This window comes from Cynocephalus volans, chromosome 6 (assembly GCF_027409185.1).
Source record: "Cynocephalus volans isolate mCynVol1 chromosome 6, mCynVol1.pri, whole genome shotgun sequence".
Lineage (NCBI taxonomy): Eukaryota > Metazoa > Chordata > Mammalia > Dermoptera > Cynocephalidae > Cynocephalus > Cynocephalus volans.
Genome location: NC_084465.1, coordinates 39,037,967 through 39,051,088, shown reverse-complemented (window position 1 = coordinate 39,051,088; position 13,122 = coordinate 39,037,967). Strand labels below are relative to the sequence as shown.

At 44.6% G+C, this 13,122-nt stretch overlaps 1 protein-coding gene across 1 annotated transcript in view; it reads left to right on the top strand.

The window, feature by feature from the left end:
- Window positions 1-865: 865 nt before the first annotated feature.
- Window positions 866-13,122, top strand: part of CAV1 (caveolin 1) — a 42,055-nt gene continuing 29,798 nt past the window's right edge. Inside the window, exons 1-2 of the mRNA XM_063099953.1 lie at window positions 866-944; window positions 2,316-2,480. Of these exons, the coding sequence (XP_062956023.1) occupies window positions 915-944; window positions 2,316-2,480 (195 nt within the window). The 5' untranslated portion in view covers window positions 866-914. The remainder of the gene's footprint in view (window positions 945-2,315; window positions 2,481-13,122) is intronic.

Below are 13,122 nucleotides of genomic sequence, written 5' to 3'. Positions count from 1 at the left end.
AAAAAATTAATTCTCTCTGGTAATAAAATTGAAGCTCTAACTAAATATTTCCACAATTCTAAATATTCAATCTATTTTATTAAAATGGCATACCCTGTTGGCATGAATTTCTTTTGCTCCAGAAAAGATCAGTAATACAATTATAGAAAAGTTAAACACTTTCATTTATTTCAAAGCGTTTGGGAGACATTTCAGAAGCGGGTGGGAAACGTTCAATTTTGCGTGCCTGCTTCTCCAAGTTTCCATCCACACCTACTAGATGTAAACGAGTGTCACCAAGAGCACACACAGGCACCCACACAGATTCCTTCCTTGTGTTTGGATGTGAAAGGTACCTAAAGGTTACGAGCCATTTTTCATCCCTTCCTCTGTAAACCGGGAGACGGATATGTCTCAGGCAGCGATGGAACGTGGGCGATGGGGAAAAAAACTGCTCAGGGCAGGGCAGACTTGATCCTGCAGCCTGAGTTGCCCATACTGGGCATCTCTGCAGGCGCGCCGGCTCCTTCCACCCCTGCCGAGATGATGCATCGCGAAAACATTCGCTCTCCTCCCCAGGACGCCTCTCGGTGGTTCACAGCTGGGAAAGTGTTGCCCCAGGTTTAAAATATCTGCCCCTGCATCCCAGCGCGGGAGAGGCGCTTTCTCACTCGCCCTTTGCTCCCTGCGGGCGTCCCCGCCCTCCGCCGCCAGAACCTTGGGGATGTGCCTAGACCCGGCGCAGCGCACGTCCCGGCCAACCGCGAGCAGAACAAACCCCTGGCGGGCGGCCAGGAGGCTCCCTCCCTGTCACCGCTCCCCGCACCCCCCCACCCCACCCCACCCCCATTCAATACAAGATCTTCCTTCCTCGGTTCCCTTAAATCACAGCCCAGAGAAACCTCCTCAGAGCCTTCATCCAGCTACCGGCCAGCATGTCTGGGGGCAAATACGTAGACTCGGAGGTAGGCCTGGGTGGGGGCGCGCCGGGCCGGGCGCGCGTGCGGCGCCGGCTTCTGCTCTCTTCCTGCAAGTACCCCGACTTCTTTCCTCGCCCCAGCCCTCTCTCGACCTCGGAGCACTCCTCTGGCGCTGGCACCGCTGAGGAATGGCCCTGGGAGGGGAGGTGAAGAGGAGCCAGGAATGTTTCATGTTTTCCTATTGGGGAGGGGACCAGGGGAGCCCCTGCGCTAGGAGAACGCGGAAAGGGGGGGGTCTTGAAGTTGGGTCTGCGGGACAGAGGACACGTTTTCTGGATGGGTCCGGGGTGCTCCCTGGTCGTGGGACCCCCGCGGTCCCTCCTCTGCCCGCTGAAAGGCGGGGGGCTGGAGTGCGGGGTGGAGGGTCATTTACCCGCCATCCTGGGGACAGTCCCCGCGAGCCCTCTCCAGGCACCTGGCACGGCTGGCGGCGCGCCTTGTTTGCACTTTCCAAAGTTCTTGGGCCATCTCAAGAACTCTTTCTGCATCTTGGCGTCGGGCTGGGGTGCTCCAAGAGGGGTGGGCCTCCCCTCCCCCAACTGCCGCCGCTACTTCCAACCACCTCTCCGCGCTCGGGCTCCGCCCGAGGGTGCAGACCTTGTTTTCCCAAACGCAGCCGCGGATCAGTCACCTTCCGGCAGCCTGGGAGTGACCTGAGGGTGGGTCGGGGAAGTTGTGCGGGTGAGATACAGGTTTAGGGAGTGTGGCACATGGCTCGGCCCAGAGGTGGGGACATGAGGGATTGTGAGCACCACAGGGGGTGAGGGGAGCCGTGGAGGGACGAGAGGGCAGAGGGAGGGTGGGGGACGTGGGCAGGTGCGAGGGGGGTGCGGCCAAGAAGCAACGAAAATGGGGGACACTCTATAGGTCGGGAGGTTCCGTGGATCTTAAAGATAGAGCTGGAAGGAATTACGGGGACGGGGGTACATGGGGGCCGGGGACGGGAAAACGGAGCAGGTGAAGCGCTCGGGGCGAGGGCGGAATGGCGGAGAGAGGGGCCGGGGAGAAGCCGGGGATGGGCCCCCTCCCGTCCGGGGTCTCCGCGGGGCGGGGGCCGGGGCGGACGGCGCCGCGGGGCTTGTCCTGACCCCTGGCGGCGGGCGGGGGAGGCAGGAGCTCCCGGCCTGGTACCGAGGGGTGTGGTGTCCTCGCTTCAATCCTCTTAAAGAGCTTGCGGCGCGCAGGAGTTTTGTGTGCGCGGAGCCCTGGCTGTCGAAGCGGCCAGTTCGATTTCGAGCTCGAGGTTTTTCCCCCCGCCGCCGAGCCGACTGCTGATCGCTTGTTTTTCTTTTCGCATTTTTCTTCCCACCGCCCGCCGCTGCCACCCTCCCCCTCCTGGCCGTCCGCCCTCCGCAGGGACATCTCTACACCGTTCCCATCCGGGAACAGGGCAACATCTACAAGCCCAACAACAAGGCCATGGCAGACGAGGTGAACGAGAAGCAAGTGTACGACGCGCACACCAAGGAGATCGACCTGGTCAACCGCGACCCCAAGCATCTCAACGACGAAGTGGTCAAGGTAGGCTGAGGCGGCCAGCGAGGAAGGGACGCTGTCGGGGCCGGGACAGCCCTCCTCTGGAGGCAGCCCGTGCATCCTTCTCTAGCTCTGGCGCATGCACGCTGTTTTCTGGGCTTGATGCGTGGGGGGCTCCCCCGGTCGTCAGAAACGTCGTATCTTCCTTCCACCTCCTGCTGGTTAGTTCAGCTGGAATTTAGCTAAAGTGCGTTTTGTAGGAGTCCATAGAACTACACTTTTATTCCGGCCCGTGAACCTTCTGTCCTCAGCAGCTGATGAGCCCACGCACCCTCGGAGGGTGAGATAGTTGCGCTCCCCTCCCAGGTTGAAAGTCTAGCGACAGTCCCCAGTGAACATGGAAGGAAGGCAGAAACATAAAAGGGTAAGGTCTTGTGCCAAAGGTGAGAGCCAGAGTACAGAATGGGCATGTTCCCCTAGCTAAAATAATCTGAAGTGATTTTCTTAAAAATAATAAAATGGGTGGAAATGCTTAGGACTAAAGACAAAGACACACACATGTATTATATGAAACATTTTAACTAGAAAAATATGACACATGCGCAACTAAGTGAATTTGCAAAACCAAAAATAATGTGTGCTTCTTGATTTCTCCTATAATCACCTCTAGTTAGGTGTGGAAATTTGCTTCTTTAGTGACTACCTAGGTCTGCCTGCTCTGAGCTAATGGGACATTCAGGCTGGAGTTCCTTTTTATACTTTTAGGACGTACTTGGTAAGATTAAAATTAGATTAATTGACTGGGTTATTGGCCAAACTCAGATCTGACTCAGTGGTCAGTTTTTTATTATCATTATGTTATTCACATAATATGGGTCCTCTGACCCTTTTAGCAAATCTAGTCATAGGAATTTATTGTCTGCACTCATCTGGATTGGGAAATCATGGGCTTGCGCCTTCTCTGGCATAGGGTTTTTTTGTTTTTTGTTTTTTGTTTTTTGTTTTTTGTTTTTTGTTTTTTGTTTTTGAGGGACCAGGAGGGCCAAGGAAAATCCTGGCCTGGAGGATCAGACTGTGAAGACTGGGTTCTACACAAGCCTAGAGCAACCACTGAAGGGGATGAGCAATTTCCACCCACCCCACCTCCTATCTGTGGATGGGAAGAGCTATCCTTCAGAGACTGTTCACATTTATGAATAATATGTTTCAAAAGGGGGAACAGTTTAATTTGTAACTGGAAGGAAAACGTAACTGTCAGAATTGACTCTCTTGGCTTGCTGTTGCAGGAAAAAGGAAAATTGGAGCATTCGCAGGGTTTTCTACTAGCCAGATTATGGAATATCTAAAAGCAGCAGCAACAACAAAAGTACCTTATAAACTGAAAACTAGAATTGCTAAACACAGTTTACTAAAAACATTACCTTAAAGGGGGAAGGATATATTTGCTCTTTTTTTTTCCCACTTTTCATATAGCTTTGGACAAGAAGGAGAGTTTCCAGGGACAGAGGCAGATTTCAGAAAGGGCTCGCTTCTCCGATCCTCCCTGTTGTTCCACTGCTCTGAGTGGGATTCCCTGGAGCAGTGAACCTCCTGGGATGAGTCAGAGAGGCCACTAGCATGGATGTGGGTCTCCACACATAGCATGACTAAGTTGAGAAAGAAAGGCCCCACTGGGAAAAGAGACTTCAACGCAGATGGAAAAAAAGCATAACAGGCCTAGAGGAAATAGCAATTTACAAAACAGCATTTCAAAGAGCAAGTGTGGGGATCCTCGCTGGAATTAAAGAAATTAAAAGGAAGAGCTAGAGCAAGCTCCTGCTGGCCTAAAGAAACCAAACCCCACCTACTTGCTCATAGAACTGTAAGCAAAACAAGAGAGTCAAACAGAAAAATCCACCTAGAAAAGAATTTGGCAATCCCACTACCTCAGATGCCCCACCTACAGAGGACCTCAGAGAACGCCCTGCAGAGGGAGACCAAAGATACAAATGCAAATTATCCCAAAGAGTGCCTGCACATTGGTAGGGCCAGTGAAAGGAGGTCTGTCTATACCTTATGAAGACTCCTATTATATAGAATTGTATCTTTCAGTCCAAGCACAAAAGTAATGATAGAAACAGGATGATCCTCTCCCTAGTAACATGACTTTAAATAACAAATTCCCTGAAATTTTACTTTTGACAACATAGATTTCTTCTAATAATAAAGACACTCAAAGCTGTCCTGTTAATGCATGGTCACTTAAAATTTCACAAGATGGTAAAGAAACAGTGGTCCACAGAATCTACTATTTAAAGATACCCAATCGAGTAAGGAAAGGTCTGTTCTAAAAGCAGCTGCCCTGTGAAAGTTGCTCTGTCCAATACTGTAGTCACTAGCCACTTTCAAGTAATTAATGTTAAATAAAGTTTAAAATTCAGATATCCAGTCACACTAGCCACATTTTTGAGTGTTCAATATTTTAGGTTAGTGGCACAGATTTTAGAACATTTTGATGTCATTGGACACCACAGATATAGGACATTTTCATTATCACAGAAATCTCTATTGGACAGGGTTAGACCAGAGTGTTTCCTGCATTTTAAAAATGTCCCCATACCAAGTTCAAAGAAATAACTCTAGATAAAAAAGAAATGAAACCCCAACGTAAAGTGCAAAGAGCAATATGGTGCATGTGCGCAGTGTCCTTTCAGTCCTATGAAACTGCTATTTAGGGAGGGAAAGAAAACTCAGAAGCTGTGTGAGCCATGAATTTATATTCCAGGAAGGTGGCATATTATTACCTATTTCACTAGTGATAATGACATAAATTAAAGTAGACAATTTAGTTCCAATAAAGTTAATTTCATATCTTCCTAAAAGTTGGCTAATCCATATTACGAGATATCTAAATAGACATTTATTCAAAAATATTAAGTAGATTATGAATGCTTTCTTAATTTCCTCTAATTAAAGTGGTCACAACCTCAGACCCTTCTTTCTCCCTCTGAGATTTCTATGTCTTTTCCTTATGTTCATATTTTCATTCACATGTGTGTTATATACTTATTTGGATTTTCTAGACAAAGAAAATGGCTTCAAATTTATGACTCTGATATCACATTAGCCATCAATTAATTTATCAAATTTTTGTGATATGCTAGATTAGATGCTTTCTACGTAATTCCTGAAATAAATCCTAACAATCATAAAGATTACAGTTACTGAGACAAGATGCATACAGATAAAAAGTTTTTAAAAAAAAATACATACACGCAAAACCCAACAGTAAGTCACTGCCAAATGACAACTAATGGGCTCCTTTTGTTTTTTTTTTTTTTCTTTTTGTCTTGACTGCCAGGAAACACACAGCTGGATTTAAATTTTCATTAACCCATGTTACTTATTTTCTCCCACTATGGTTTTGTATTTTCACTTCCTTTTGTCACTGCCATACTGTTTTGTGTGGTCTCTATTGTAAGCCTTCTTGTCATCACTTTGGAAATAGACCAAATATACACTATCACAAGTCAAAAGTAAGTGGTATTGAATATTGCACAATAAAAAGGGTTTTAAGTGAAGTGTTGATATTAAGCATTAGGGAGACACTTCTGTGGACAGGACAATGGAGTGCAGAGAAGGAAGATGCATTGTAGACAGTTTAATGGAGAAGGGCATGAAGGCAGTAAAATATGAGTTGGATCACAGAGGACAGATGCAAGTAGCTGAGAAAAGCACAGGAGGGTATTCTGTATGAGCAAAACACGGAGATAGCGATGTCTCACAGGGGGAAGTTTTAGTAGCCCATTTCAATTGGAATTCAGTATTTCATGTGGCAGAGTGGGAGGTGAGAAAGATGAAAAGACTGATCATGGCCAAATGGCAGAGACCTCAATTCAGTACTAATGATGAGTTTGGACTTCATCATGTCAACAGTGGGAGGCCATGGAAGACATCAAATATGGGGATGGCATGATGGAGGTGGACTTTGGGCAAGATAACTCTGTTACAAGGATGTGACGATAGGTAGCCACGATAGGTAGCCAGTCTGGATGAGCAGAAAAGAGTTCAGATGTAATTGCATCATGGTCTCAATGTGAAATGAGAAGGACAGTGCATAGTGGCACTGGGGATAGAACCATATAAGCACAAGATGACATAATTTTAGAATTGGAAGGGAACATAAGTTACCTCCAATGGCCTCCAATTCCTCTTTTTTAACGTTAAGAGAAATTAAAGGCTAACAAAGTTTAAAATGTTATCCATATTTTCACATAGTTACTGCCCAAAACAGCAAATGTACCATTAAGGCGAAAAAGACAAGATTATGTGATTTGTCATGGACTATTGTCATGAGGGAAGAAATGAGTTCAGATGATTCTGAGATTAGCACTGAGACAAATCAGGACATCTGGGAGGAGATCTTTGTTAGAAAATGAAAATATGCATTCATAAATTTCTTTTCTAAAACTCAAATATAATGATTCTTAAATATGCATGGAAAATTCTCTTTAGCAGTCAAGAAAAGGCATGCATATGGTAGTCAGATCAGTTTGAGTTTAGACATGAAGGCCTAATGCCTCCGTGATCCCTTTCAACTAGAAAGCATTCTAGAGTAATTGATGATTAATATTAGTATAATAGTCATTTATAAAATTATGTTTATTCAATATACATATAATCAAAGCATATGATTTAAAAGATCAGATTGTCTCAGAACAGTCGGCACCCTGTTAATATTCTCTTCTCTTGGAATCGATATCGGCTTTGCTTGTTTGTTTAGGAGAGAGCTTCACAAGATGGCAATTGATATTCTGCCACATGAAATCATGCATGGAATCCAGCATCCCCAGCTTGTAAAATAGCATGATGGTCACCTTTGGTGGGAAATTGTTCTCAGATTAAAGAACAAGACTAAAATGGGGGATAGTATTCATTCCTAAGCATCTGAAATGCTTTCAAGTTCAACCAACAAAGATATACATTTTAAATGCTTCTTAAAAGAAAAATCTTCTCCCCACCTCCCTGTTAATAAGGTCAAAACACATTGAGGAATTAGTTCAACTTTGGTGTTAACTGAATAAAGTTTCATATTATTTATTAAAATTTAAGGCAAGATACACCAAATATCCTTGAATTATGAAAATATTCATGATGTTGGATATTCTTTCAATTAACAGCAATTCTGGCTACATTTTTAAGGGGTTTTAAAGTACAAACAGCTGCAATAGTGAGCAGCATCTGGAAAGTCCAGTAATTTCAAAAACCACCTGCTCACTCACATCCATAAAATAACAGACTCTTTCATATTCCACATGAAACTGCTTTTTAGTTTGTCCTACTTTTAAACATGATGCTCTATGATGAAATGCCCAGTGACAGCTGGTCTCTAGGAGAATAGGGTCTGCCCTTTGGAAGGATCCAGGACCCTCCTGCTGTGTTTGCAGTGGGGAATGGTCAGGGGTGATGTCAGCATACAAAGATGATTTCTGCCAAGCTACACACACTTCTTCTTCCACGCTCCACATCCCATATATATGGATCATGTATATATTTTATCTTCTTTGCTATACTCTAAGGCCCTAGAGAAAAAGATCTGCAAACTATGCCTCTTTTAAAAGAAGTTCCTATGGGGCCAACCCCGTGGCTCACTCGGGAGAGTGCGGCGCTGGGAGTGCAGCAGCGCTCCGCCGCGGGTTCGGATCCTGTATAGGGATGGCCTGTGCGCTCACTGGCTGAGCGCTGTGCAGACGACACCAAGCCAAGGGTTGCGATCCCCTTACCGGTCACAAAAAGGACAAATAAATAAATAAATAAAAAGAAAAGAAAAGAAGTTCCTATGAAAGAAGCTCTCAGCCCCTAGAAATATGCCTAACACATAGGTACTCAGAAGTGGAAAGAGTATTGTGCCAAGATAAGATATTTTTGTGACATTTGTAAGTTTCTTCTCTGCAACTTGAATGTAATGATTCCTAAATATGCGTAGCCACAAAACATACTTTTTTTTTTTTTTTTTTTTTTTTGCAGTGAAGAAAAGGCACAGACCTAGTAATCAGATCAGGTTTGGTTTCAACATAATGAACTAATGCTTTCATGATCTGTTTCAACTGGAAAGCATTCCAGGCCCACTGAACACCAAGGAAGATGATGGGATGGAGGGTATTAGGTCAATCAATTGCTCTTCCTCAGTGGTCCCTAACAGTTGGGCTTATAAATAAGGAGCAAAATTGTATGGCTCATAAAAGCTTAGACACCAGCCCTAAACATATGTTGGGCAAGTTATTTTGTGTTTCTATGCTTCAATTTCTCTAACTGTACAGAAATGAGTGAGAGTCATTCTCACATAATAGCACTCCCTGCCCGCACCCCCCACAAAGCCATTGCCTTTAGTGAATAATTTTTATGCATCTATCATTATGTGCCAGGGGCTACAAAATGGAATAAGATAGATATGAACACTGCCCACATGGAGTTTGTAACTATCTTGTAGCCTTTCTTCATAAGTTTCCTTCACAAACTTTTGCTGGAATCGCTTTACTAAATTCTGCTATCAAAATCTTACATCCTAACACCCTTGGTTCAAAAAGCACCTGATCTGTAAGTGTTTCAAATTGTTCCTGAGCCAGTATTCAAGGCAAAATAAGGAACATATATTTTTAAACAATTTGGCCCTATAAAAAAAATCGTAATTAAATTGTGGAAAATATTTCAGTTCTTCTCTAACATTCTCTCTTCTCATATTGGTTTTCAATTTTTAAACTGTCTATTGAAAATTTGAAATGTGCAGAGTTTTTTAAACCCACAGCCTCTTTACAAACCCAAGAGGACTCCCAAATTTGGCTAGGTATCAGGATCTGCAGAGGAATTTTTTAAAATACAGATACCTGAGCCCACCCCAGAGTATTAAATTAGAATATCTGGAGGTGGAGCCCTGAGTATCTGTATTTTTCAGAGCTTCAAATGATCATTCAAATGATTGCACTGTAAAGTCAGATTTAGAAATGATTTTACCCAACATTGGCTTAAAGATAACACACCCTGGTTGATTCCACACTAAGAGAACAGATGAGTCACATAGTAGAGTTCTAGATGCTTTCCCTGCCAGAAGAATACTTGAGGGTCAGGCCATTTTAATCCCTGCCAGAGAGTTTTGGAACACCATGGAGGGCATTTCAACCTTGATCATTTGTTCTCCATCCCTTGAAGCCACTTGGGCTTAAAGCCAACTGCAAGCTTAGAGCCTCAGGGTGACGTAGGAGTGGGGTAATCATATGTTCTAGGTTGCCCCAGGCAGACTAGCCAACACTGGTCAGCCCCAAGTATCTATTAATAGTGCCCCTTGCATGCTCAAAAGGGTCCCAGCTTGAAAGGAAAAATAATATGGCCACAAATGCATTGGTAATGACCTGTCACTGATTCCTACACCTGGAATACACTGTAAGTTCCTACTCACACTATTTTCTAGCAGAATGGGCAAAATTTCCACTTCCCAGGACTGTCATGCCTTTGCCTCCCCCCATTCTCTAGGGCCACCCTTCTCCTGCCCTTCATCACAGCCATCAAGCTGCACTGTAACTTGGAAGAGGAGTTCTTAAGCTCCAATCTACTCTAACCTCAGACCTTAGTTTCTTTCTCTGAAACACAGGGTTAATGAAACTCACATACATTCATCACATATTTTGTCAGCTACTCAATCAAAGATTAAATGTTTAAAATGTTTTAACTATTCTTCAGTTAGTGCAGGAAACATAAAATGGCATGCTTTCACCATTGTTTAGGGTGGGGGAAGTGTTTTTAATATTGCCTTAAAGGAAATCTGCATGATCCATGTACTATGCAACTACCAGGGGGATTGTTGGTAGAACAGATTTACACCTGCACAGAAAGCATATTTCCTGCCTCTCATGGGAAACATGTTGATGTTTCAGATATAAAACACATCTTGTTTTCTTTATTGAACCTTGAGAAGATATTCCTTGTGGGTCACTATTGCATGGAAGGGGAAGTACATATTCCTATAGGTATAACTGAGCTCCCCCTTGACCATTGTTAGCAATTTTGCAAGTAAGAGCCAAGCATTTTTTATTTTAAGGAGGCTTAAATAAGTTTTGGTGATGTATGTATGTGCTTAATATTCTATCTCACAGCAACTTAAAAGTGGAATTTCTGAAAGCCTCATTCAATATACAAATTTTCCTGAGCCCAGCAAAGACATTACAGTGCAGATGGACATTTATAGATTCTATGTGAAAGGACAATTTGTGTCTGGAGATGGCACTGGTCATCTCGTGTAACTCACAGATTATCAACCACAATTATATTTTCTAATTTGCAATGAATAACAAAAAGATGCTGAGTCCAAGTAATGAGAAAGGAGATCAAGAGAAAAAGAAACGAAGACAAAGAAGGGACCACGAGGGCACTTCTCCCTGTCCTGCCACCCTCTCTGTGCTGGACTGGGTGGCAACATCCCAGCTCCAGGACTCCCATCCCCATTTCTGTGCACTATGCAGCCCTGTCTGATAACCTAATCTGGCATTGGCTGAATAGTTAAATTACAGCCCCCACCCCCCAGGAGTTTAGAGTTTAGTGGGGAGACGTGCAGGTAAATAAATCTGAGTGAGATCATGCAACTATGGGTCAGGCCACAGTCGGACACAAAGCAGAGAGTTCTCAGCAGTCACAAAACCTGAGCACATGTTCATCAGGAAAGGGTTCCCAGCAGAGGGAGCAGCAGGAGCAACCAGAGACCTGAGGGTGCCTGGCACCCTCTGGGCACCAGCAGCAGGTCAGTGTGGCCAGAGCCAGGGACACAAGCAGGAGCCAGATCAGCAGGACCTCCTGTGCCCAGACAAAGTGTTAGTCCCTTTGTAGGCCACAGTGACCCATGGAAGAGTTTTTAGGCCAGGAGTGACCTGATAAGATAGGCCCTTTAAATGGCTAACTTCAGTGCAGTGGAGCTGACCAAGGGTCACTGTACATGCAGGTGGGTGACAGGAGATGGGATGCCTCCTCCAGCACTCCTTACTGGCTGACTCAGTGGCACAGATGATTTTACTTATAATTGTCACCATCATATTCATTTTGCCAATAAAGAAACTCAGGCTTAGCGAGTTGCTCAGAATTACACAGGACGGCAGTGGGGGAGTTGGAGTCTGAACCCACTGGGTCTAACTCCAAAGCCCAGGTTATTAACAGCTGCGCTCCTGTGCCTCTCTGTAATCGGTTATGATCCAGGAAGACAGGGATGTCACCAGAGTGGGGGAAGAGATGATGCTGTCCTCACAGCGGGTGGGCAGCATCTGGCAAGAGGGATTCCGGATGTGGTCTGTGTTGGGAACGACTGGCCTGCGGTTGTAGGATTAGACTCTAGATCATGGTACGTGAGTTGGGGAAGGGGGAACAGGACCAGTGTATTGACCAATGCAAAACTCCAGACCTCAAAGAATGTGGATACTGGGCAGTTTCCAAAGGCCAGAAACGATGCAAAGTGGGGGTGTGTTCTCCGTGATCAGAAGTAGAACCAGACAAGCTGTGATGCTGGCTAATGTCGAATCACCTGAATGTTTAAAGCGCCCCTGATCATCCAGGTTGGCCAGAAAGCCTGGGGTGAGGATGATCCTGCCTGGATGTGCAGGGAGGGGTGAGTGGGAGGGAAGGAAGCAGGTCCTGACAGGCGCTTTGCACTAACAGCTTCTTTTGAGGTTCTCAGTTTGCCTGTTTGATTTCTGCAGATGTTCCTACCACCACACCAATACACTGTAAAAACAGGAACAAATGAGAAAAACCTTCGTTTTATGCTGGTGGGAGAAAAGCCTATTGAATCCTGCAAGTAGTTTCCCTGAGACTTCCTCCTTAGTAATTACATATTTGTTCTCAAAAACAAATGCCAGAAGCAAGGAACAGACTTAACAGTGCATTTTACAAGGTACCATTAATCTCTTAGAAGAACAATTCAAATGTTTCATGGCTCACTGCTTACCTTTTCTATATTATTAGCAATAATATATGGTTGGAAATGGGCATACCAAAATAAGGCAAAGAAATGGAATTACAACCATTAGATTTTATCACCAATTATTTTGGTTAGCTCAACCAACAGATCTTCCTCCCCCACTTGTTCCTGAGAGTCAGGCTTTTTAGTAGAAAGAGAAATTGCCTACAACAGTTAATAACCACTATTTTGGGTAAGCACCTCTATTTCTCTAGTTATAAAGGTAGAAATAAGAGTCATTCTCACATAATGTGCTCCCCAGAAAGGCCATTCAACCAATAATGGATTTAGAAGCAGGCCACGAATCCTGCTACACCAGAGCCTGCTACACCAGAGCCTGCCCCGCAGAATCTCAGCAGAATCAGCCATCTCTTCTCTTTGCTCCACCACATTTTGTTTTTATGTCTCTCATAGCATTTATCAATGCCTTCCAACTATTCTGCTTCATGTCCTTCACTGACCACTCTCCTCTCTCTTCCTCTCTCTCCACTTCATGCCTGAGTCCTTCCGAGCAGTACTGTGGCTGCCCAGTGAAGGGCCTCACACTGAGTCAGCCAGTGGGACATGGATGCTGAGTTGAAATGAACTCTGAAATTCCATTTTAAGTAACTGAATGTCTGCTACACGGTAGGATCATATTATTGAGTGTCTTCCTTTGCCCCTTTTCTCTATATTGGCCACATTTAAACCCTTGTAAGGAAAAAAAAAATCCAA